Source organism: Sapajus apella, unplaced genomic scaffold, assembly GCF_009761245.1.
Source record: "Sapajus apella isolate SASKATOON/1434 unplaced genomic scaffold, GSC_monkey_1.0 scaffold18, whole genome shotgun sequence".
In the NCBI taxonomy this organism is placed as follows: Eukaryota; Metazoa; Chordata; class Mammalia; order Primates; family Cebidae; genus Sapajus; species Sapajus apella.
Genome location: NW_022436958.1, coordinates 21,325,318 through 21,352,846, shown reverse-complemented (window position 1 = coordinate 21,352,846; position 27,529 = coordinate 21,325,318). Strand labels below are relative to the sequence as shown.

Genomic DNA, 27,529 nt, shown 5'->3' with positions numbered 1-27,529 from the left:
TGTGTGATTCCAGCAGCCACTTGCCTGGGTAGAAAGCCCCACTCCCCTGCAAGTTGTATGCCTTGCTTTGTTATCTAGGCTGATTATACCCCTTGTTGATCCTCATAGTCTTGTGGTAGTTACCTCCTCCTCCAACCTCCCTGATCACCCCTACCTATAATTAAAGAGAAGAATGGAAGAGGGAGCATGTAGTTGACGAGCTGACAAGTGTGTTGCTGCTGCAACGGGGGCCATGCACCAAACAGATGAGATCACAGGTAGCGTTGCCACATTTTCCAAAATGTATTCTGCAAGTGACCTTTTCAGTGTAGACCACTGGTAGCATCACAGGAGCTGTCTGACAAAGAAATACCCATAACCAGTGTCAGAAGAAGTCAGAACTGTCCTGGGATTATGTGTGTATTTAAGACTTTGCAAATCCTCTTTTGAAATACATCTTCCGCCAAGAAATCTTTGTGGATGGCAGTGGCTGCTTGTCGACCCCCTACACAGCGTCACAGCATTGTGTTTTGTTTTGTTTTTGTTTTTTAATCCTTAGAACACACATTTTAAACTTAATTGATCTCCTTTGTGGAAAAAATGCATATCTAAATTCACCAATTTGGACAGCTTAGAAAGTGCCTATGTTGATCCTGTGTGGAGGGAAGGAACCAAGGAGGGAATTCAATTTACTGATGTACACTTTTTTGGCTTTCAGAACACAATTGAAATCTAATCATCCGCACCATTTCCTAAGTTTTACTTTCATGTGTTTTAAAAATCATATGCATTTTATACCTTTCAACAGGGGAATTTAAGTGTAAACTGAGTAATTAGCAGCTAATTATACAATGCAGATATAGAAGGCAGTTTGTTACCACAATATGGTAGATGAGAGGGGCAGCTTCCACCTTATTTTTGTATGTCTTTATAGGCCAAAAAAAAAAAAAAAAACCTAAACTAAAAATTAAAGGTTGTGCTATTTATATTCCCAAGCTGAGTTTCTTCAGTAAGGAATGGAGGGGAGTAAGAGTTGCATGCACTAAATTAATTGGCTTATTCTTAATGATAGGCTGGCTACCTACGAAACGCCTACTGTTCCGTGTCACCTATGCTTTGTTTTCCATAGGGAAAGGCAGGTATGGTGAAGTGTGGAGGGGCAGTTGGCAAGGGGAAAACGTTGCTGTGAAGATCTTCTCCTCCCGTGATGAGAAGTCATGGTTCAGGGAAACAGAATTGTACAACACTGTGATGCTGAGGCATGAAAATATCTTAGGTAAGTACAAGGATGACTCCCTCACTAATTGTATCTAGAGAGAAATAATTCTGTGCCTTTGCTCTCTCTGTTTTGGTGAATGTGAATTTGAGAGTGTCTCCTAAAAAGCAATATAGGGATCCTTAGCATTTACATGCTGTTTAATTTTCTCACACACAAGTTTCTTATTTAAATCTGCAGATAAGTTTTAAGACTCTCTGGATGATGAAAAGGAAATCCACTATTGCTAATTCTTATTCCTACATCTGCAGATCGTTATTTAAATAACAAAAATTTGCCCCATATTGTTCACTTCAAGGCTCATTGGTTGTTCTACTTACCCCACCCTTTTTGAATATTTATTACTTGAATCAAACTAAGAAAGATCTTTGGACTATTTCCTAGAGATTCACAGCTCCCAGGGATATCATAATTAAATGCACATTCCCTCAAACTAGGCATCATTTTTAAAACCCAGATTTGCAGAGGGATTCAGGATACATTTTAATTTAGAAACTAAAGCTTAGCAACATTTGTGAAATATGTAAAGTGCCCGTTGAAATACTGCTATGGCAGTATAAAGGGTGAGCATACTCCTTAGGCCCATTGACTTCTGTAGCTTTGAAAAGTTTCCCTAAATGTGTTTATGCTGTTATATGTATGCTGAATGCTGCCTGGAGTACTTCTCCTATAGTGGATATAAAGTTTGGATAGAATTTAACTCTGTATGGGATAGTGTTGGCCACTTTAGGCTATTGGATTAGGTCTGGCTCATAGGAAGGCCATTGCCAGAATTTATTTCTATTTTAGCACTGCCAATTTAGTATTTAAATGAGTCAAGTTGTCTGCAAATAATGATTTGACAGTTGTCCAAAGCTTCAAAGCTTTGCTTCCGTAGTGTGGTGGTGATGTTCCATCTCAGAATTGTTTCAGTTTCTGTAGTTGATTTCTCACTTTTGCTTATCCATCGGGTCCTAGTCATCACTTAATCCTCCTCACCTCAGCTGTCAGCTTTCCCTTTCCAATTCATCTCTCCACTTGGAGTTGTCTTTCATTGGGGAGCAGAGATCATCCTGCTCAGTGTCTTTGATGGCTCCCAAATTAACCTTCGACACTTGTGACTGCTATTCAAGACTCCCTGTTTTGGGGCTCCAAGGAATCACTTAACCATCCTTTCCAAGTATGCCCCGTTCAGCTACTACTCATACTGGCCGTTCCTGGGGATTACCACAGACGTTTGAGTCTCATTGTCCTTCCTCAGGTCACTCTTGATCACTCACTCTCCCTTTCACATCCTCTAACCATTCCTTCATCCGTCAAAACCTCTCAGCCCCGTTTTAGTTTTGCCCAGTGGAAGCAATTGTGCTTTTCTGCACTCCCTCACTTTTTACCTGTGCTCTAACTCTTATCGCTCACTGCCTTGTGTTGCAGTTAAATGTCTGTGTGTAACAAGAATCGTGACAGCAGTAACAACAAACATGTAATGGATAGTTACTACGCAGTAACCACTGCTTTAGGTACATTATGTGCCTTTTTTCATGGAACTTTCACCACAACCGTAAGAGAATAGGAACTCTTTATTTTCCCAGTTTTAGATGTTGTAGTAACCAATATACAGAGAGGTTAAATAGTGGAGGTGGGAATCCCACCAGGCAGCCTAACTCTTAACCACAGTGTTGTACTCAAAACACAAACATTCTTTAAAAGTGCCTTTGCATTGTAGCTATATAATTCACACTTAAGCGATAAACAGTTGAAAAAAAAAAAAAAAACCCTGCTTATTTAAAAGTAATTTTTTTCCTGATGATCTAGAGCATAATTAATGTGACAGATAAAATTCTTCCCTAAGACCTAAGGGACTTAGCGAAGGTAAGAGAATAAAAATGTATTTGTTTATTATTTATTTATTTAATCAGAAGCTTCTCTTTCTTGGGGGAAGAAATCAGTAGAGGCCACACACATATAGAACGGTAACTTAATTTCTTTTTGAGTGGTGCTTTTAGAGTTTGGGGTATTTTTGAGAAAATCATTAAAGATTAGTAGTATTTGGTTTAAACGATTAAAGCAAAAATATTTTCTTTATTAAGAATACCTGATGTCCAAGAACACATTTTGATTCATATTATGGCCAGCTAAGGGCTCCAAGAGAAACAGCTTCAAGGGGAAAAAGCAGATTGGAGAGTAGGGAAGGAGTGAGAGACTCAGGGCTGGCCATGGGAATAGGCTCAGAGGAAGAGAGAGAAAGAGGTAGAGGGTGAAGGTGCTGAAATATTTTTCAGTTTGCTCTGCATATGTCCCATAGGTGAAAATATCACATTATTTTTTCCTCTGAGTAGAAATCAGCTTGTCTGGGGACACTATGGCATAGTTGGTAAGATCCTGGGTTTCTAGAAGCAGACCTACAGGGACCATTACTGACTTACTACCGGTGGTGTGACCTATCTACTTTGTGTGGTTTTTGGAGGATTGCATATAAAGTTCCAGGCACTTAGTATTCAGTACTCAATAATTATTGGCTGCTTCTGTTGTGGTTGCTGATGATGAAGATGATGATGATCGAACAGGGGACCTTTCTTGGCTTACAGAGCCTTCCTGTGCAAGGTGTCAGAAAAGCTAGCACCAAATTCAGAGCCGATAGCAACTTAAATAGCTGTGTGATCCTTGGCATCTCCCAGCAGCAACTTTATTATCTGTAAAATGAGCATAATGATGTCTATCTTACCAGCTTGTTGAGAAAAATCTCATGAGAAAATATATGTGAAAGTGACATAAATTTTATATAAAGTACTATGCAAGTATAAAGCATTTTAATGTATTTTCTCTTACATTTTCATAAGTCATTTAATTTTTCCTCAAGCCATATCTGTCTTTAAAAAAATTTTTTTTCTCACCTCTTTTTAAGTCCCAAGCTTCACTGTCTACCAGCGTGGTACATATATGTGAGAATAATCCTAGAAAGGCACCTCTGTAGCAGAAAAGGCAAGCACACGTCACAATTTATTTCATAAGATAGGAAGTGCCCCTAACTTCCAGACAATCTTGTGCATGCTGAAAAGTTCCCTCCAAATGTCTAGAAAAAAATCTCTTCTGGGCTGGGCATGGTGGCTCATGCCTGTAATCCCAGCACTTTGGGAGGCCAAGGTCAGGAGCTTGAGACCAGCCTGGCCAACATGGTGAAACCCCATCTCTACTTAAAATATGAAAAATTAGCCAGGTGTGATGGCAGGTGCCTGTAATCCCAACTACTCAAGAGACTGAGGCAGAAGAATTGCTTGAACCCAGGAGGCGTAGGCTGCAGTGAGCCGAGATTACGCCACTGCACTCCAGCCTGGGCAGCAAGAGTGAAACTTAAGTCTCAAAACAAAGAAAGAAAAGTATCTTCCAACCTCTTCATCCACATATGTCAGTCTCTCACTTCACTTCAAGATCAGTTTAGTTGCTACTTCCTGATGGAAGCCTCTTGTAACATCTAGTGTGAATTACTATAATTTCCTGCTCTGGGCTCACATTGCCCTTTGAAGATATATATTATAGTACTTTTCACATTTTTTTGTAATTTTTTCATTTTTACATCTGTCTTCTTTAGCCAACAAACACTATCATCTCGGTTTTTCTGTGTGTGATTGACAGAGAGTATCATAAATGCTCGTTATATTTGGTTGGTTACTTTTTGTATTTGGTGAATCAATTATTTAATGTAAACTCACCCCCTTTATTTCACATCTGAGCCGACGTAGGCTAGGGAGCCTAATTGAGTTGCCCAGTATTACACAAGTAAATCACAGGCAGTGTCAGGACTAGAATACAGTATTGAGGTTTTAGGTTTGATGTTCTTTTAGGAGAGCTGATGAATGGTCTGTTCCTGAAATATCAACTTGCTGAAGGGCTTGGCACTGTCATTATGAGTGAGCACAGAGATATTATTGCTATCTGACTCTTGAGGAATGTGAAATATTTTTTAAAATGTTACTTACAATGAAATGAATATGAAAATTTCCCATTTATTAGTAGTGCCCTTGTAACGAATAAGTGCTATTATTTTTCTCTGTTGATGCTTCTGTAAACCCCCTCTTATGGAAATTGATCAGTTTAGTTGCTTTTTGTTACAGATGGCATTTACTCTGCTAGGCACTGTTTGTAAATACTTAAAGTTATAATGTGGAATTCTCATGTGTATTAATTTTGTTCTTGCTCTCTCCAGGTTTTATTGCTTCAGACATGACATCAAGACACTCCAGTACCCAGCTGTGGTTAATTACACATTATCATGAAATGGGATCTTTGTACGACTATCTTCAGCTTACTACTCTGGATACAGTTAGCTGCCTTCGAATAGTGCTGTCCATAGCTAGTGGTCTTGCACATTTGCACATAGAGATATTTGGGACCCAAGGGAAACCGGCCATTGCCCATCGAGATTTAAAGAGCAAAAATATTCTGGTTAAGAAGAATGGACAGTGTTGCATAGCAGATTTGGGTAAATTTCTAAAAATATTTTTTTCGTTACCAGTTTTACTTTTGTTTCAATGTTTAGCTGAGTTATATTTCTCCCCCACAACATGTTATGAAAAATTTAAACATGCAGAAAAGTTGAAAGTTTACAATGAATACCTTTATACCCACCACATAGATTCTCACATTAACATTTTATATCCTTAAGCATTATTATGTATTTATCCATCTATTCACCTCCCCATCCATCAGTCCATCTCAGCCTTTGATAAGAGTTCAAAGTAAATTGCAGACAAAGGAATCCTTTCTTCTAATGATTTCAACATGCACACTAGTATATCATTGACAAGAGTGCATTATTGGCTTTTTCTTTTTTCAGCTAAAATTTATATACTGTGAGATATACAAATCTTAAGTACCTTCTGAGAGTTTTGACAAATGCTATAAAACCCAAACCCCTGTTGAGATACAGTTTCCCATTACTGTTGACAGTTACTTCAAGCTCATTCAGTCAGTCCCTGCCACACGCCATCTCAGAGGTAACCAATACTGTTGCATTCTGATTTCGCAAACCTTCACATGATGTAGGTGCACAATAAATAGTCTGTAGAATTAGTTTGTCTTAAAAGTGGTGTCTAAAATCATTCTGTAACCAAGGGAAAAGAATCAAGTTAAGAAATAGGAAAATAATCCCCAAACTGACTCACTCTATTTCCTGTTAGGATAGTTCATTCTTATGGTGTTAGAGTGGTGCTCAGTGTAGCTTTAATTGCATTATAAATAAGAGTATTTTCATTTATAGTGGCATTTTATATAAAACCACATTCATCCTGGATTCCTAGAATATTGGCTGAATAATTGTGCTAATGAGAACTGAACTGTAGTAACTATATTCAATTCAGTGGACTATTCAGAGCCTTCTACTTGATTAAATGTAGTTTATATGATATTCATATTATCAAAATTATTGTTAGACTGATAAAGGTTTAGACAAAAATAGCTTTAATTATGTAAATAGTTATTTACATAATTATTTATTTTTGTTTGTTTTTAAACATAAGGGATTTCACGTGTTAGGAAAATTTACTTCCTTTGGATCCCTTTAAAGTCTTTGCTTTTATATTGAGAAATTACAGTGTTTCCCAAGTAGGAGAAGAAAGATTTTAGGATAAGCATCGAAAGAGCATGGCCCTAAAATTTTTTGCAGGCATTCTTAGTTGTGGTGGAGAGGTCTTTTATGGCTTATTCCATGGCTCTTAGAGCCAGGGTGATTTGTTTTTAAATTCTGGCTTTCTCAATTATTAACCCTGTATTTTTGTGCAAGTCTATTTATCTATTTACCTGGCCCAAGTGCTGGCGCTGCTTACCCTCAGTGAGACAGGGACAGTGAGGGCGAAGGCGGGTGGGGCTGGGAGTTAGCCAAGAGGAATTCCAGGGCGTGGCATTGTGCCCTGTACTTCTGCATTGCTAGAAACTTCCATAACAGTGTGATCATATATTATTCATGTAACTAAAAAATTATGAAACCCACCTCACAGGATTCTGGTAAGGCTTAGAAATATTATAAATGTCTGGCAAATTATAAGGATTCAAGTTGTAGCTGCTGTTATAATCCAGTGGTCTGGGAAGGGTGGACAAAATTGAGGCAGCTCTTGGTTTTGGTTTATGGGACTTGGTGGGGAAGGAGTTGAGGGGAGCTTTGCAGTAAGTCCAGCTAATTAATTCTTCAACTGTATTTCTTTTGGCTTGTAACCTTCCAATTAGATATATGGGTTTGTATAAAAATCTGTTAAGGAGTTATTATTCAGGATATGGTAAAGAATGCAGTACTCTAAGACCATAATTTGTATATAATTTTTCAGTGTATACCTAGCAATTAAGCATCACTTATTAGAAGTAGTGCTCTATGATTAATCCTGCAGAAAGGTCAGTATTCTATTGATTGATTGAGAGAGGGTCTTATTCTGTTACCCAGGCTGATCATAGGTCACTGCAGCCTTGATCTACTGGGCTTAAGCAATCTTCCTGCCTCAGTGTCCCGAAATAGCTGGGACTACAGATGTGCACCACCACACCTGGCTAACTTTTTTCTTGTTCTTAGGAAGTGAGGTCTCACTATGTTGCCTAGGATGATCTTGAACGCCTGAGCTCAAGTGACACTGCCATCTTGGCCTTCCAAAATGCTGAGATTACAGATGTGAGCCACTGTGCCTCACCTATTTTTCTAACTTATTATTAAAAAATTCAAATGTTATAATGATCACTTAAATTCTGAACACCTAAATCCAAAAATTGTTAAAACGTTGCCAGGTTTGCTTTATCAGTCTGTGGTTGTGTGTATAGTTTTGCCAATCCATTTGAAAATAAAGTGTTACAGGCATCACAACACTTTACTCCTCAGTACTTCCAAATACATCCCTTGAAAATACTTTAAAATCCATCTTCTGCATAATTGGTTTATCATATCTACAGATTCTTGATAATTCTCTAGTATCATTTGATGTTCATTTTCAAGTATTTCCAGTATTTTTAAAAAAGAACTCAGGCACGGTTTACAAATTGCATCTGGTTGTTTTGTCATCTTTAGTGTAAAAATTATTTATTACTAAGAACAAATTACCTGTATAATTTAGCAGCTTACAACAACACAGATTTGTTATTTCACACAGTCCTTTGAAAGTCAGGAATCTTAGAATGACTTAGCAGTATGGTTCTGGCTCAGGGTCTCATGGAGGTTGTAGTCATCTGAAGGCCCAACCGGAGCTGGAGGATCCAACTCTATGATGACACACAGCCATGATTGGCAGCAGGCCTCAGTTCCTTGCAGTGAGACCTCTCCACAGGGCTGCTTGAGTGTCTTTATATATGGTGCATGGTGAGTGAGCTGAGAGGGACAAACAGTAAGTCTTTTATAATTTTATAATGCCTTTTATGTCCTAATTGTGAAGATACCCTCTGTCACTTCTGCCATATTCTATTCAATAGTCCAGCATACACTCAGGGGATGGGGAATTATGCTTCACCTGGAGAATCTAGCTGTGGTGGCTTTAAAATGTGTCCACAAGTTCTTTGAAGCTTCTCTCATCTTCAGAATATCTCCATGTTCTATTTAAACTGCACCTTTTACATATTCTGGTATTTAGACTCTTTGGTTCTGGAAATGGTGAAGGGGTGTATTGAAGTCTCCTCTTATCCATGGGGAATACCTTCCAATACTCCCAGTGGATTCCTGAAACCCAGGATAGTATCAGATTCTATATATACTATGTTTTTTTCTATTACATACCTATTATAGTTTAATTTATAAATTAGGCACAGTAAAAGACAAACAATAAGTAATAATAAAATGGAACAATGATAGCAATATGCTATAATAAAATTTATGTGAATATGGCCTCTCTGTCTCAAAATATCTTAATTGTACAGTACTCACCTATTTTTGGACTGCAGTTAACTGTGGGTAACTGAAGGATAAGGGAGTCTATTGCATAGGATTTGGGAAATGTTCACAGTATCCATAGATTCTTGGGGTTGATTATAAAAATAGAGGAAAGAGGAACCTGTTTTAGTTGAATGCAATTCCAGTATATTTGCTAATGGTTAAGGATGAGATGAGGTGTGCTAGCTCCCTGATGTTATATGAAATTGTCATGCCCTTCATTCGAAGCCATGGAGTGGAAGGTGAAGCATTCTCTGTAGATGGCTCGAGAGATCCCCAAGGGATACTTGGATTGTAGTGGTTTACAGGGACTGCTTGCTCCAGTTCAGCACTTTTCATTACAGCAACTGTTATAGGAATCATTTTCAGTCAATCTGCCTATGCATCAATAACATAAAATCATCCTCAAAGCATGCATGTATCTGTCTGTCCCCGCTGGCCAGTGAAGAAGGCCCATTCCCTAATTGACTGAGGAATTCTGGAATGAGTCATGCTTTAAGAAAGCATTTGAAAGCCATTTAACCTGAGAGTTGTGCTTTCAATTGAGGTCCAGTTAAATGCTCTGTGTTTCCATGATTCTAGAGAAAGGCCTGTGGGTTTGGTCAGCATTATTGCTCAGATAAGCAGCTCTTCCTTTAGGAATAAAGCAGTGCGTATAACAGTCTGCCCTTTATGTGGTGATAAATTACTTCAAATACTCTATCTCACACTGTTGGAAATTTGTGTTTGGAGACTAGTGAGAGCAGTGGTGGAACTCGAGAGCTTAATTTGCTTCTTGTTAAGCCAGTTTGAGGCTCACATTTAATATGTGAGCCTGTTTTCCTGTGGACTTCAAACACTGGCCACATATTGGCTTAGTGCATTGGTCTACAATTTACCCAAAACTTTTTGTCTCTTAGAGGTTCATATATTAACCTAATAGCCTCAGAATGTTTCTGACAGTTAGTCGCTTTTCTGCTCTCACCCCAGAAATAATCACAAAGGGCACTCTAGGGATTATTCTGAGTATAACGCAACAGTGACCCTGGGTCCACAAGAGGGCACTTTTGATTGGGGTTTGTTTAAAATCCTTCAGCAGCCTCTTATGAGAAAGGAAATGAGTTGGTTACATTGTTATCTTCTTTCTTTCAGGCTTGGCAGTCATGCATTCCCAGAGCACCAATCAGCTTGATGTGGGGAACAATCCCCGTGTGGGCACGAAGCGCTACATGGCCCCCGAAGTTCTAGATGAAACCATCCAGGTGGATTGTTTCGATTCTTATAAAAGGGTCGATATTTGGGCCTTTGGACTTGTTTTGTGGGAAGTGGCCAGGCGGATGGTGAGCAATGGTAGGTATCTTATATAATATAATATTGTCTTAAACCAAGTTGTCTTGATCCAGCTACCTTTACAAGGGCAGAAGGGACTATTGAAGTTCACATTGTTCCTTGAATCATACTTGTCAGGTTACAGGCTTTCATATTTGATTTATGGCTGGTAGATGGTGCGTAATGGCTTTTATGTTTGAAATACACAACAGCAAGTGATGGTTGAAAAACAGTATTTCTGGAAGAGACTAGCCATTCCCTGGTTTTTCTTTGGATTTGCTCCATATTTCTTTTCTTTTAAATTTTAAAATTGATACATAATACTTGCATTTATGGGGTACATGTGATACTTTGTTAAATGTATGTAGTATGTAGTGCTCAAATCAGTGTATTTAGGCTGTACATCACCCTGAACATTTATCTTTGTGTTGCAGACATTTCAAATAGCCCCTTCTAGGTATTTGGAAATATATAGTATATTATGTTAACTATAGTCACACTACTGTGCTATTGAACATTAGAACCTATTTTTTCCATCCAGCTCTATATTTGTATCCATTAGCCAGCGTCTCTTCATCCCACTGTCATCCTCACCCCCATTCCCCAACCTTCTTAGCTTCTGGTAACTATCATTCTACTCTCTACCGCCATTAGATCAACTTTTTTAGCTCCCATATATGAGCAATAAGAGAATGTATTTGTCTTTCTGTACCTGACTTATTTCATTTAACGTAATGACCTCCAGTTCCATCCATGCTGCTGCAGATGACAGGTTTCAGTCTTTTTTATGGCTGCATACTATTCTATTATGTGCATTTACCACATTTTCTTTATCCGTTCATCCATTGATGGTGTCTTACGTTGATTCTGTATCTTGTATATTGTGAATAGTGTTGCAATAAATATGGAAATGTAGAAACTCCTGGGTATACTGATTTCCTTTGCTTTGGGTAAACACCCAGTACTGAGAGTGCTGGATCTTATGGTAGCTGTATTTTTAGTTTTTTTGAGAAATCTCTGTACCGTTTTCAATAATGACCCTATTAACTTACATTCTCACCAACACTGTATGAGTTCACTTTTCTCTGCATTCTCACCAGCATTTATTTTTTGTCATTTTGATAGTAGTCATTCTGATTGGGATAAGATGATATCTCATTGTGGTTGTGATTTGTATTTCTCTGATGATTAGTGATACTGAGCATTTTTTCATATACCAGGTGGTCATTTATATGACTGCTTTTGAGAAATGTTTATTGAGATCCTTTGCTCATATTTTAATGAAATTATTTTTGTTGTTGTTGAGTTGTTTGAGTTCATTATATATTCTAGATGTTAGCCTCCTGTAAGATGAATAGTTTGCAGATATTTTCTTCAGGTTGTCTTTTTACTCTGTTGATTGTTTCCTTTGTTGTATAGAAGCTTTTTGTTTAATATAATCTTATTTGTCTGTTTTTGTTTTTGTTGCCTATGCTTTAGAGGTCTTAGCCATAAAATTTTTGTTTAGATGAATTCAAGTGCTTCCTCTGTGCTTTCTTCTAGTATTTTTATAGTTTGGGGTTTTAAATTTAAGTATTTAGTTTGTTTTGAGTTGATTTTCTTATCTGGTATGAGATAGGAGTCTGGCTTCATTCTTCTGCGTATGACTGGCTATTCAGTTTTCCCACCACCATTTATTGAAGAGGGTATCCTTTCCCCAAATTATGTTCTTAGCACCATTGTTGAAAATCATTTGGCTATAAATATGTGGATTTATTTCTGGTTTCTCTATTCTGTTCCATTAGTCTGTGTGTCTGTTGTTATACCAATACCATGCTGTTTTGACTACTATAGTTTCATCTATTTTGAAGTCAGGTAGTGTGATGCCTCCAGCTTTGCTCATTTTGCACAGTACTGCTTTACTCTTTGGAGCCTGTTGTGAATTCATACAAATTTTAGGATTGTTTTCTCTGTTTCTGTGAAGAATGTCATTTGTATTTTGATAGAGTTTGCAGTGAATTTGTAGACTGCTTTGAGTAGTATGGTCATTTTAACAATATTAATTCTTCTAGTTCATGAGCATGGGATGTCTTTCCATTTATCTGTGTTCTCTTCAACTTTTTTCATCAGTGTTTTATAGTTTTCCTTGTAGAAGTTTTTTACCTCATTAGTTAATTCTTAGATTTTTGTTATTTTTATTTTTTTGGTGGCCATTGTAAATGGGACTGCCTTCTTGATTTCTTTTTCAGTCAGTTTGTTACTGGTATATAGAAACAGTACTGATTTTTGTAACCTGTGTTTTTAGTTTTTGAGAAATCTCTACACTGTTTTCTATAATAACCCTATTCATTTACAGCTCTTGTCAGTTCTAAGAGATTTTGGTGAGTTTTAGGTTTTTTTAGATCATGCCATCTGCAAAGAGGGACAATTTGACTTCCCTTTTTCAGTGTTGGATGCCTTTTATTTCTTTGTCTTGACTGATTGCTCTGGCTAGGACTTTTAGTACTATTTTGAATAAGAATGGTGAAAGTAGGGATTCTTGTCTTGTTCCACTTCTTACAGAAAAGGCTTTCAGCTTTTTCCCATTCAGTACAAATTTACCAGTGAGTTTGTTGCATATGGCCCTTATTATGTTGAAATGTGTGTATTCCTTCTATACCTACTTTGTTGAGTTTATATCATGAAGAGATGTTGAATTTTATCAAATGCTTTTTCTGTGTCTATTGAGATGATCATAAGGTTTTGTAAGGTTTTTGTCTTTGATTTGGTTGATGTGATGTATCACATCAAATGATTTGCATATGTTGAACCTTCCTTGCATCACTGGAATAAATCCCACTTGCTCATGATGTGTTATCTTTTTTATGTGTTGTTGATTCAGTTTGCTTGTATTGTGTTTAGGATTTTTGCATCTATGTTCATTAGGGATATTGGCCTGTAGTTTTCTTTCTTTGTTGTGCCGTTGTCTGTTGCTGGCCTCATAGAATCAGTTAGGGAAAATTCAGTCCTCTTCAATTTTTTGGAATAGTTTGAGAAGGATCGCTGTTAATTCTTCTTTTTAAGTGTGGAAGAATTCAACAGTAAAGCCAGCCAGTCCTGAGATTTTCTTTGTGGGAATACTTTTTATTACTGATTCAATCTTGTTACTCATGGTCTGTTCAGTTTTTAATTTCCTTTTGGTTCCATCTAGATAGATTATATCCATTCCCTCTAGGTTTTCCAATTTGTTTCTAATAATTTCTGTTGATTCTTTGTATTCCTGTGGTATCAGTCATAATGTCTTCTTTTTTGTTTCTGATTTTATTTACTTGGGTCTTCTCTCATTTTTTTCTTGGTTAGTGTAGTTAACAGTTTATCGGTTTTGTTTACCTTTCCAAAAAACTAACTTTTTATTTCATTAATCCTTTGTATTATTATTACCTTTTGGTTTCTATTTTGTTTAGTTTTGCTATGATCTTTCTTATTCTATTAATTTTGGGTTTGGTTTTTTCTTGCTTTTCTAGTTCCTTGAGGCCCATCTTTAGATTCTTTACTTGAAATCTTTCAACTTTCCTGATGTAGGTGTTTATTGCTACAAACGTCCCTGTTATCACTTCTTCTATTATTGTTTTTGTTATTGTTGTGTTTCCATTTTTATTTGTTTCAAGAATTTTTTTTATTTCCTTCTTAATTTTTTCACTGACCCAGTGGTTGTTCAGGAGCATTTTTTTTTTTTTCATTTCCATGTGTTTCTACAGTTTCCAGAGTTTCTCTTGTTACTGATGTCTAGTTTTATTCCATTTGTTGAGATTTGTTTTGTGGCCTAACATATGGTCTATTCATATGATGATGAGAAGAATGTATATTCTGCAGCTGTTGGATAAAATGTTCTGTAAATGTCTGTTAGGGTCTGAAGTACATTTTAAATCCAATGTTTCTTGGTTTTTTTGTCTAGATGATCTGTTCAGTGCTGAGAGTAGGATGTTGAAGTCCCCAGCTATTACTGTGTTGGAGTCTATTTATCCCTTTAGGTGTAATAATATTTGATTTGTATAAAAATGCTCCAGGCCAGTTGGGGTTGCCTCACTCCTGTAATCCCAGCACTTTGAGAGGGATTAGGCCAAGGCGAGCAGATCACGAGGTCAGGAGTTTGAGACGAGCCTGGCCAACTCTACTAAAAATACGGAAAAAAAAAAAAAAAAAAAGATCAGACATGGTGGTAGGCGCCTGTAGTCCTAGCTACTTGGGAGACTGAGACTGGAGAATCACTTGAACCTGGCAGGTGGAGGTTGCAGTAAGCTGAGACTGCGCCACTGCACTCCAGCCTGGGTAACAGTGAGACTCCATCTCAAAAAAAAAAAAAAAAAGCTCCAGTGTTGGGTGTATATATATCTAGAATCGTGATATTCTCTCTCCCTTTATCATTATACAGTTGACCTTGAACATCACAGGTGTGAACTGCATGATTTTTTTTAAGCCACATGTGAACAACAACAACAAAAAATATAGTATTCATGGGCTACAAAGCTGAGTATACAGAATGCCTGCTTTTTATATGTGTGGGTTTCACAGGACCAACTGTGATATTGACTATGTATGAATTTTAGTATAGATTGGGAGTCCTGGAACAAATCCTCCATGTATACTGAGGGACCACAGTACAGTGACCTTTTCTGTCTCTTTTTACAGTTTTTGACTTAATGTCTGTTTTATTTGATAGAAGTATAGCGACTTCTGCTTGCTTTTAGTTTTCATTCGCATGGAATATCTTTTTTTATTCCTTTACTTTCAGTCTATATGTGCCTTAACAGGTGAAGTGGGTTTCTTGTAGACATCATGTGGCTGGGTCTTGTTTTTAATCTATTTAATCAGTCTACATCTTTTAATTGGGAGATTTAATCTGTTTACATTCAAAATTATTATTTATAGGAGATGACTTATTTCTGCCTTTTTCTTAGTTGTGTTCTGGTTGTTTTGTTTATCCTTTGTTTCTTCTTCTCTTACTGTTTTTTTGTTTTTTGGTGTATGGTTTGTATATTTTCTCTTTAAATTTTAATTTTTTCTCTTTCTCATTTTTGTACCTGCTCTACCAGTGTTTTATGCTTTTATGTGTTTTTGTGATGGTATATATCATCCAGATCAGTAATTCCTTATGTGTTTCTTGTAGGGCCAGTCTAGTGGTGATAAATTCCCTCAGTTTTTGCTTATCTGGGAAATACCTCGTTTTTCCTTCATTTAAAACGGATAGCTTTGTTGAATGTAGTATTTTTGGCTGACAGTTTTGTTTTTTCTTTCAGCATTTAAATATGCCATTTCATTCTCTCTTGGCCTGTGAGATTTCCACTTAGAAATCCTGTCAGTCTGGTAGAAGTCTTGTATATGTGATTTGATGCTTTTATCTTGCTGTTTTTAGAATTTTCTCTTTGTCATTGACTTTAAAAGTTTGTAATGTGCATTGGACAATACCATTTGGGGATGAATCTTTTTGGTGATCTTTGAGCTACCTCTATGTGGATGTCTGTATATCTCTTGAAAGATGTGGGAAGTTTTCAGCTTTTTTATGTGAGGATAGGGATTCGTTTTCTATGCATTTGCCCATTTCTTTTCCTTCTGGAAATCCCAAAATTTGAATATTTGGTTGTATAATGATGTCCCATATATCACATAGGCTTTGTTTATTCCTTTTTGGTTGTTTGTTTGTTTGTTAGGCTGGTTATTTCAAAAGATGTGTTTTCAGGTTCAGAAATCTTTCTTCTGCTTGATTTAGTCTCTTGATTGCGTTTTTAAATTTCATACATTGAAAACCTCAGTAGTAAGATTTCTGATTCTTTTTTTAAAAAATATATTTATCTTTTAATTTTTTAAAAAATTATTTTCATAAGTTTTTTTGGGAAACAGGTGGTATTTGGTTACATGAGTAAGTTCTTTAGTGTTATTTGTGAGATTTTGGTGCACTGATCACCTGAGCAGTATACACTGAACCTAATTTGTAGTCTTCTCTCTCTCTCACCCCCCTCCCACCCTTTCTCCCAAGTCCCCAAAGTCTGTTGTATCAATCTTAGTTGCTCTGCATCCTCATAGCTTAGCTCCCATTTATGAGTGAGAACATAAAATGTTTGGTTTTCCATTTCTGAGTTACTTCACATAGAATAATAGTTTCTAGTTCCATTCAGGTTGCTGTGAATGCCATTAACTCATTCTTTTTTATAGCTGAGTAGTATTCCTATGTGTACACACACACACACACACACACACACTCACACACATGTGTACACACACATATATAATCTCATATATATCTCATTGGATGTATCTCTCAAATATATCATAATTTCTTTATTCACTTGTTGATATATGCACATTTGGAATGGTTCCATGTTTTGGCAATTGCAAATTGTGCTGCTATAAATGTGTGAGCAAATATCTTCTTTGTATATCGACTTCTTTCCCTCTGGGTAGATACCCAGTAGTGGAATTGGTGAATCAAATTGTAGTTCTACTTTTAGTTCTTTAAGGAATCTCTACACTGTTTTCCATGGTGGTTGTACTAGTTTACATTCCCACCAGCAGTGTAGAAGTGTTCTCTTTGCACTGCATCCATGACAACATTTGTTATTTTTTGATTTTTTGATTATGGCCATTCTTGTGGAAGTAAGTTGGTATCACATTGTAGTTTTGATTTGCATTTCCCTGATCATTAGAGATGTTGAGTATTTTAAAAATATGTTTGTTGGCCATTTGTATATCTTCTTTTGAGAATTGTCTATGCATGTCCTTAGCCCACTTTTTGATGGAATTGTTTTATTTTATTGTTAATTTGTTTGAGTTCTTTGTAGATTCTGGATTATAGTCCTTTGTCAGATGTATAGATTGTGAAGATTTTCTCCCAGTCTGTGGAGAAATGCTGTTTCACATGCTGGCTGTTCCTTTTGCTGTGCAGAAGCTCTTTAGTTTAATTAAGTTTCACCTGTTTATCTTTGTTTTTATTGCATTTGCTTTTGAGTTTTTGGTCATGAAGTTTTTTTTCTAAGCCAATGTCTAAAGAATTTTTCCAATGTTATTTTCTAGAATTTTTATGTTCCAGATCTTGGATTTAAGTCCTTGATCCATCTTAAGTTAATTTTTATATAGGGTGAAAGATGAGGATCCAGTTTTATTCTCCTACATATGGCTTGCCAGTTATCCAGGCACCATTTGTTGAATAGGGCATCCTTTCCCCACTTTATGTTTTTGTTTGCTGTGTCAAAGATCAGTTGGCTCTAAGTATTTGGGTTTATTTCTGGTTTCTCTATTCTATTCCATTGGTCTGTTTGCCTGTTTTTATACCAGTACCATGCCGTTTTGGTGACTATGGCCTTATAGTATAGTTTGAAGTCAGGTAATGTGATATTTACAGATTTGTTCCTTTTGCTTAGTCTTGCTTTGGCTATCTGGGCTCTTTACTGGTTCCATATGAATTTTGGGTTGGTTTTTTCTAGTTCTGTCAAGAATGATGGCAGTGTTTTATGGGAATTTCACTGAATTTGTAGATTGCTTTTGGCGTTATGGTCACTTTCACGATATTAATTCTATCCATCCATGAGCACAGGATGTGTTTCCATTTGTTTGTGTTATCTGTGATTTCTTTCAGCAGTGTTTTATAGTTTATCTTGTAGAGGTCTTTCCCTTCCTTGGTTAGGTATATTCCAAAGTATTTTATTTTATTTTTACAGCTATTGTAAAAGGGATTGAGTTCTTGGTTTGACTCTCAGCTTGGTTGCTGTTGGTGTATAGCAGAGCTATTGAACTGTGTACGTTAATTTTGCATCTGGAAACTTTGCTAAGTTCTTTTATCAGTTATAGGAGCTTTTTGGAGGAGTCTTTAGAGTTTGCTAGGTATACGTTTATGTCATCAGCAAACAGTGACAGTACGACTTCCTCTTTACTGATTTGCATGCCCTTTATTTCTTTGTCTTGTCTGATAGCTCTGGCTAGGACTTCTAATATTATGTTGAATAGAAGTGGTGAGAGTGAACATCCTTGTCTTGTTACAATTCTCAGAGGGAATGCTTTCAACTTTTTCCCCATTAAGTGTAATGTTGTCATAGATGACTTTTATTACACTGAGGCATGTCCTTTGTATGCCAATTTTGTTGAGGGTTTTAATCATAAAGTGATGCTGGATTTTGTCAAATGCTTTTTCTGCATCTATTGAGATGATCATGCCATTTTTGTTTTTAATTCTGTTTATATGGCATACCATATTTATTGACTTACATATACTAAACCATTCCCGTATGCCTGGTATGAAACCCACTTGATCATGGTGGATTATCTTTTTTATATGCTATGGGATTTGATTAGCTAGTATTTGGTTAAGGACGTTTGCATCTATGTTCATCAGGGATATTGGTCTGTACTTTTCTTTTTTTGTTATGTTCTTTCCTGGTTTTGATATTAGGGTGATACTGGCTTTATAGAATGATTTAGGGAAGATTCTCTCTTTATCTTATGGAATAGTGTCAATAAGATGTTCTTTGAATGTCTGATAGAATTCAGCTGTGAATTCATCTGGTCCTGGACTTTTTTCCATTAGTAATTTTTAAATTACTCTTTCAGTCTTGCTGCTTGCTACTGTTCTGTTCAGGGTTTCTAATTCTTCTTGATTTAAGCCAAGAGGGTTGTATATTCCCAGGAATTTGTCTCTCTCCTCTGGGTTTTCTAGCTTATGCATGTAAAGGTGTTCATAGTAGCCTTGAATGATCTTTTGTATTTCTGTGGTGTTGGTTGTAATATTTCCCGATTCGTTTCTAACTGAGCTTATTAGGATCTTCACTCTTCTTTTCTTGGTTAATCTTGCTAATGGTCTGTCAATTTTATTTATCTTTTCAAAGAACCAGCTTTTTGCTTATTTACGTTTTGTATTTTTTGTTTCAATTTTATTTAGTTCTGCTCTGATCTTGGTTATTTCTTTTCTTTCACTGGGTTTGAGTTTGGTTTGTTCTTGTTTCCCTAGTTTGCTGAGGTGTGGCTTTAGATTGTCAATTGGCTCTTTCAGGTGTTTTTAATGTAAGCATTTAAGGCTATGAACTTTCCTCTTAGCATGATCTTTGCTGTATTCCAGAGGTTTTGTTAGGTTGTATCACTATTATCGTTCATTTAAAAGAAATTTTTAATTTCCATCTTGCTTTTATTGTTGACCCAGTGATCATTCAGGAACAGGCTGTTTAATTTCCATGTATTTGCGTGGTTTTGAAGGTTCCTTCTGGAGTTGATTTTCAATTTTATTCCACTGTGGTCTGAGAGAATACTTGATGTAACTTCAGTTTTCTTAAATTTATTGAGACTTGTTTTGTGGCCTATCATATATTCTATCTTGGAGAAAGTTCCCTGTGATGATGAATAGAATGTATATTCTGTGGTTGTTGCGTAGAATGTTCTGTAAATATCTGTTAAGTCCATTTGTTCTAGGGTATAGTTTAAATCCATTGTTTCTTTGTTGACTTTCTGTTTTGACCCGAATAGTGCTGTCAATGGAGTATTGAAGTCCCACACTATTATTGTGTTGCTGTCTATCTCATTTCTTAGGTCTAGTAATAATTGTTTTATAAATTTGTTAGCTCCAGTGTTGGATGCATATATATTTACAATTGTGATATTTTCCTGCTGGACAAGGCTTTTTATCATTATTTAGTGTTTCTCTTGTCTTCTTTAACTGCTGTTGCTTTATAGTTTGTTTTTTTTCTGATCTAAGAATAGGTACCCCTGCTCACTATTGGTGTCCATTTGCATGGAATGTCTTTTTCCATCCCTTTACCTTAAGTTTGTGTGAGTCCTTATGTGTTAGGTGAGTCTCTGGAAGGCAGCAGATAGTTGCTTGGTGAGTTTTTATCTGTTCTGCAATTCTGTATCTTTTTGGTGGAGCATTTAGGCCATTTACATTCAACGTTAGTGTTGAGATAGGAGGTGCTATTCCATTCATTGTGCTATTTGTTGCCTGAATACCTTAGTTTTTTTTAAAAAATTATTTATTGTATTTTTTGTTTTATAGGTCCTGTGATATTCATGCTTTAAAGAGGTTCTGTTCTGATGTGTTTCCAGGATTTGTTTCAAGATTTAGAGCTCCTTTTAGCAGTTCTTGTAGTTCTTGGCGAATTCTGTCAGCATTTGTTTATCTGAAAAAGACTCATTCTTTCTTTCATTTATGAAACTTAGTTTCAGGGGACACAAAATTCTTCGCTCATAATTGTTTTGTTTAAGGAGGCTGAAGATAGGTCCCCAATCCCTTCTACCTTGTGGAGTCTCTGCTGAGAAATCTGCTGTTAATCTGATAGGTTTTCCTTTATAGGTTACCTGCTGCTTTTGCCTCACAGCTCCTAAGATTCTTTCCTTTGTCTTGACTTTAGATAACCTGATGACTATGTGCCTAGGAGAGATGACCTTTTTGCAATGAATTTCCCAGGTGCTCTTTGAGCTTCTTGTATTTGGATATCTAGATCTCTAGCGAGGCCAGGGAAGTTTTTCTTGATTATTCCCTCAAGTATACTTTCCAAACTTTTAGATTTCTCTTCTTCCTCAGGAAAGCCAATTATTCATTGGTTTGTTTGTTTAAGATAATCCGAAACTTCTTGGAGGCTTTGTTCATTTTTTTTTTAATTCTTTTTTTTTTTTTGTCTTTGTGGGATTGGATTATTTCAAGAACCTTGTCTTTGAGCTCTGAAGTTCTTTCTTCTGCTTATTCGATTCTGTTGCTGAGACTTTGCTGTGCAGTTTGCATTTCTCTGTGTCCTGTATTTCCTGAAGTTGTGATTTTTTAAATTTATGCTATTTCACTGTATATTTCTCCTCCCATATCTTTTATCATTTTTTTGATTTCCTTAAGTTGGACTTCACTTTTCTCTGGTGCCTCCTTGATTAGCTTAATAATCGACCTTCTGAATTCTTTTTCTGGCATTTCAGGGATTTCTTCTTCTTAGTTTAGATCCAGTGCCAGTAGGCTTGTGTGATTTTTGGAGGTTGTTAAAGAACCTTGTTTTGTCATATTACTAGAATTGTTTTTCTGGTTCCTTCTCATTTGGATAGGCTTTGTCAGAGGGAAGGTCTAGGGCTTAAGGCTGCTGTTCAGATTCTTTTGTCCCACAGGTGCTCCCTTTATGTAGTACTCTCCCTTTTTTCCTAGGGATGCGGCTTTCTGAGAGACGAACTGTAGTGATTATTATTTCTCTTCTGGATCTAGCCACCCAGCAGGGCTATGAGGCTCTGGGGTGGTATTGGGGGGTGTCTGCACAGAGTCCTGTGATGTGAACTGTCTTCAGGTCTCTCAACCATGGATACTGGCACCTGCTCTGGTGGATGTGGCAGGGGAGTGAAGTGGACTCTGTGAGAGTCTTTAGTTGTAGTTGTTTAATACACTAGTTTTGTGCTGGTTGGCCTCCTGCCAGGAGGTGGTGCTTTCAAGAGGGCATCAGCTATGGTAGTATAGGGAAGGATCAGGTAGTGGGCAGGGCCATAGAACTCCAAAAAGAACATGACTTTTGTCTTCAGTTACCAGGATGGGTAGAGAAGGACCATCAGTTAGGGGCAGGATTAGGCGTGTCTGAGCTCAGACTGTCTTTGGGTGGGGCTTGCTGCATCTGCTGTGGGAAATGGGGTTGTGTTTCTCATGTCAGTCGAGTTATGTTCCCAGGAGGATTATGGCTGCCTCTTCTGTGTCATGGCAGGTTGTCAGGGAAGTAAGGGAAAGCCAGCAGTTAGAGGCCTTAACCAGCTCCCACGCAACACGAAAGGTCTGTCTCACTCCCACCATGTTCTCCACCCCTTCAACAGCACCAAGTTTGTTTCCAGGCAGTGGGCCAGCATGGCTGAGAGCTTGCTCCACGCTACCAGCTTCCCGGCTGAGAGAGCAACAGGGCTTTCACACCTTCCCGCCTGTGGAGTCTGGACACTGGATTCACACCCTCCCCTGAGTTCGGGCCAGGAAACTGCATTTGATTTGGATTTTTACAGAGTTCAGCTGGAGGTTTCCTTCTCCCTGTGGTCTTTTCCCAGTTCCTCCAGCAGTCTTCCCCAAGGATCTCTGTAAGAAAGTCAGACATGGCTTTCCCAGGGACCAAGAGAGCCCACAGGGCATTTCCCACTGCTTCCTCTACACCTGTATTTTACTCAGCTCTCTAAATTGTCTCAGCTCGAGGTAAGGTCAAATCCTTCTACCATAATCTGGACCTTCAGGTTCCCCAGTGAGGGTGTGTGTTTGGGGGCAGACAGTCCTTCGTTCTCACTTTCACAGTTTGGGCACTTAAAGTATTTGGGCTGTCTCCTAGGTCCTGCAGGAGCAATACGCTTCCTGTTGATTCTTTTGGCTTTCCTGGTATATTCCTGGGGTCGTTCTTGGAGCAAAGGTTTATGATGCGAGCCTCCACACGTTGCTGTGTTCATCTGAGTGGGAGCTACAATTTAGCCATGCCTCCTATCCACTATCTTTTCCTCAATCACTGTTTGATTTTTTTTTTTTAATGACACCTATTTCTTTGTTGAATTTGTCACCGATCATGAATTGTTTTTCCAGTTTCTTTGTGTATTTTTAACCTGTGTTCTCTTATATCTCATTGAGCTTCTTTAATACTATTTTGAATTATTTTTCAGATATTTTATATATTTTTTTCTTCATTGGAATCTGTTGCTGGAGACTTACTGTGTTTCTATACTATGTCATCTTTCTTTTTTTTTCATGTTCCTTGTGTTTTTACATTAATATCTGCACACCTAGTATAACCTTTGTTTCTTCCAATTTTATGGTTTGGTTTTTATAGGGAAAGACTGTTGCCTGTGTTGGCTTGGTAGGGTGCTTTGGTTTTGATTCTGGGTAGGCTCACTAGTGTAGTATACATATGATTATTTCAGCTGTAATTGGCATCAGTCGTGTCTGTTGAGTCTTTTTGCTTGCTCAGGGGCCAGCAGTGGCAGCAGTGGGTTATGAAAACAGGCTGGTCATCAGGCTTTTGGGTGCCATGTTTGGCATTGATGGTAGCAGTAGTGGGCTGGGCCAATCATTGGGCTTCCAGGAAGCAAGCTTGGGTACCAGCCAACTGGGAAGGCAAGTCCCCAGGTCCCCAGGAGGCATGTGCAGGCTCCAGTGGTGACCAGCAGGGCAGGCCATTCCCTAGACTGTCAGATGATGTGTGTGCAGGTGCTAGCAAGCTGGGCAGGCTCATCCTCAATCCCCCAGAAGATGTGCACACATACCAGTGGTGGCAGTGGATGAGCAGACAATCTCTAGCCCCCAGATGATGCACATGAGCCCTGATGGGGGCAGCACTGGGTGGAATGAACCTGTCCTCAGGCCTGCCATTGGTGCACATGGGTACAGGCTATGGTGGGTGGAACAAGTCGATACCCGGAGCCTTGGAAGTTGTGCTTAGGCACTGCAAATGGTGGCTCTTGGTGGAGGAAATCTTTCATCAGACCTCCAGATGGTATGCTTGGGCCCTAGTGGTGGGTGGGGCAGGCCTGTTTTCAGACCCCCATGATCATGCCTATAGATACCAGGGATAGTGAGTAGACTGATCCGTATTTCATTCTTGTCTTCCTCCATCTTCCTATTTTACCTTTCTTCCCACCATTCTTCCTTTTTTGTTCTTCTCACAAGGGAGTTTAAACTTGAGGAGAATGATCAAGTAAATATAAGGGTGAATTTTGCCATTTTTTTTTTATGTATTTTTACTTGTTAAGTTTGGATTGTTGAGAAAATGCTTAGCTTTTGCACTCAGAAGTCACTTATTTATAATGAGCAGACTGTACCTACTGAATGAGTCAAATTTAAATGTGGGAAGCCCTGGATGGATGGCCTATATTGATCTGTTTATAAGTAATTTTATTAAATGGTGATGCCTCAGCAGTAAAAGAAGCATTTGTCAATTATTTTTAATCTGTGTCTTCTACCGTCAGCTCTCACCCTTGCCTTTCATGTACCTAAATCTGCCACAAGTATATTGTTGAACTTTACTTTAAGTACATTGTATTCTGAAAGCACTAAGTATACTCTTTCAAATTGGGCATGCCCCAACTACCCACAAAGTGGTTTTTATAGCAGAATCCCTTGAATTAACTAGATGAACCTCTTCATATCTTCACAACTGAAAATCTTATTTCACAGAGCATGTGTCTGAAACTATTCCAGGAAAACAGAAGAAAATGCCATATATTTAGATTAATGTTCATTTCCAAAAGAGACTTTACATTTTAACCTCCTGTGACCCATTGGAATCCTAGATTTGAAGAAATAATGCATGAAGTCTCTAATATGTGTTTTCCATTCCATGTTCCACTGATGTTTTCTTCTAAGGCTTTAGATTTGTGGGGCAATCATGGTTTTCCTGAATAGCACAGCCAGAGATTAGGACTTTCTGTGAGGTAGTGGAAGTGGGGTAATTTATGAAGTTTTAGTGTATAATAATTAAAATTGACCTGCCTAAAGGTAGCTTTTTTTCCTCATAGCAGAGTGTATCTGCTTTGAATAAACCATCTGAATATATCAAAGTATTTCAGATTAAACATACATGGAGTATAAATTGACAGTTCTTTTTAAAGCACTTTATTTTTTTAATGTAATCATGAATGTCTTCTTGGTAATTGTTTCTCAACCAATGGGAGCTACTGCCTTGCAGTTTGTGCCCTTGATGCCCCTTGAGAATTGTTTGCAACAGAGATTGTTTTGCAGATTTATAAAGTTCTGAACTTTGCCTGAAATTGCACATCGGCTTCATTTCCTCACCCCCTCCCCAATCACTCTTGAACACCTTCGAACTGAAAACTTTAATTCTGATTAGTTTATCCTAACAGACAATTTAGAGAAGGATTGGTGTCCAAGTAAACTGTGTAATGTGGAACTTGCCCCAAATGAAGAGGAAGTTGGCATTCCATAGCTGGACAGTAGCACTTGCAGCTGTGGGGGCACCGGAGCTGAGCCAAGCAGGCCTGCTCAGAAGAGACTTGGGATTTGGGCTTTTTAAGAACTCATGTTACAAACCTGCTCCCTGTGTTGAGACATAAACCCAAGTGGCTTTTAAAGATCAGCTCTGATTAATAGTAGTCAGTTTGAAGGCAGAGTCATCAGTTTACAATTTAGCTCAACAAATAGTGGCTTGCTTGGTAGTGCCCGTGTTTAACGTTATTTCTGAAAAAAAATCATGGAAGGTAGAGGATAGGAGAACGTTTTGATTGTTTTCTGATTTATTGATCTCTCCCTTGGATCATCACCAAGACTGTCAACTAGTTCCCAGAATGTTGTGGGTTGAGCTTCTGTGCTGCGATGTGGTTTTATTTTTTTAGTGGGGAGATAAGGGTATTTCGTGTCTCATTTAAAATCAGCTACTGTCCTTTGTCAATGACTAATTTGATATTTTCTCTTTCGTTCTCTGTTCCCTCTTCTATGAACATTCACGTGTGTACACACACAGTATACACACCCACACACACACAAATCAGTTTATCTAAACTTAAAGTTGAAAGTATTCAATGCTGCTTGCAAACCTATTTTACTACTGTTAATATTTTAATTATTATTCTCCCAAAACAGAAAATAAAAACAAGTAGAAAGAGAAATTTTGCCTTCAAATTTCAACATTCATGTATTTTTCTACCTCTGTATGCACTCATTTTTAAAACTTAGCTGTAATCATATATAAATATAATTCTGTATCATCTTTTTTATTCATTTTTTTAAAATGTTGCTTAATCTGTTTTTATTTTAAATGGTCACATGACATCTTATTAGCTTAACCATTTCCATATTGTTACATATCCTATTTCTACCATTTGGGGCCTATAGTAGACATTTGGGGGCACATGATGATTTCATTCGGGGAAATGATTCTTAATCTGAAAATAAGTAGACTTAATAGGTCAAAGAATATGGATGTTTTTATGGCCTGACACATATTGCCAAGTTGCTTTCCATAAAAGCTATACTAATTTACAATATCCCCCATACCCTAGGGTATGATGTACCTGTTTCATTTTCTTACCAGCTTTAGGAACTGTCGTTAAAAGAATATATATTTTTGAAATTATTGCATAAAAAATGTATCTCATTTAAATATACGAATATCTTCTGTGAGGAAGGTCATTATAATTATATATCCTTTGAGTTTCTGAATCCATTATAAAAATTGATGACCAGATAGTTCTCTTGGAGTAATATGATCCTCAAGTGAACCATGAGCATAAAAATATGTTGCATTTTATATTTTTTATTGGAATTTTACATTTATTTGCTACTAATAATAAACATCATGCTGTTTGTTTACAGGAAATGAGAGTTAAGTCCATTTTTGCATCTGAACATTTCTCAATAGTGTCCTTTGGAATTTACTTTTGGTGTTTAATTTGACACTGAATTTGAAATTGATTGGAAAGAAAATTGTTTTTTTACCTTTCCTGTATGAATTTTCTATATGAACTTAAGGTGGGGGTTCACTTGGATCAATAGGTTTTAAACCGGAATGTGCATCACAGTCACCTATAGTGCTTGAGACACAGATTCCTGGGGCCCTGCCCTAGCATTTCTGATTTGGTAGTTCTAGGGATAGAAAATGTGATACTGAGGCTCCCATCCAAATACGCACTAGGGTTTTTTTTTAAAAAAAGGCAGTGTACCCAGATTGAATAGACAAACACCAATTTGGCTGGACACCTTAGTGTGATGTGCTTCTGTCTTCCTTGCCGTGGTTCTCCTAGGGCCATTGCACTGCATGCAGAAGATGACTATGTAAAGAGTGCCCTCCGGAGCTGTGTGGGGGCCTGTGTGCTGAGTCTGTGGGAGGCAGTGAAATGGAATCGCTAGCAATCCAGAGTCTGACGTCATTCTCTCTGACTCGATGACATACATCAGTTTCATTATTTAAAAAAAGAAATGATAATAATATCTACTTTAAAGGGTTATGGTGATTAAATGAGGTTGTATATATAAAGCACCTCATTTAGCTGGGCATGGTGGCACATGCCTGTAATCCCAGCTACTCAGGAGGCTGAGGCAGGAGAATTGCCTGAACCCAGGAGGCAGAGGTTGCAGTGAGCCGAGACTGCACCACTGCACTCCAGCCTGGGTAAGGAGCAAAACTCCGTCTCAAAAAAAAAAAAAAAAAAAAAAAAAAAAAAAAAAA

General features: G+C 37.4%; 1 protein-coding gene across 5 annotated transcripts in view; it reads left to right on the top strand.

The window, feature by feature from the left end:
* Positions 1-27,529, top strand: part of ACVR1 (activin A receptor type 1) — a 144,564-nt gene that overhangs the window by 106,624 nt on the left and 10,411 nt on the right. For all 5 annotated transcript variants that reach the window (XM_032286447.1, XM_032286450.1, XM_032286451.1 and 2 more), the window contains 3 exons: positions 1,109-1,255; positions 5,436-5,711; positions 10,257-10,454. In XM_032286447.1, coding sequence (XP_032142338.1) covers positions 1,109-1,255; positions 5,436-5,711; positions 10,257-10,454 — 621 coding nt within the window. The remainder of the gene's footprint in view (positions 1-1,108; positions 1,256-5,435; positions 5,712-10,256; positions 10,455-27,529) is intronic.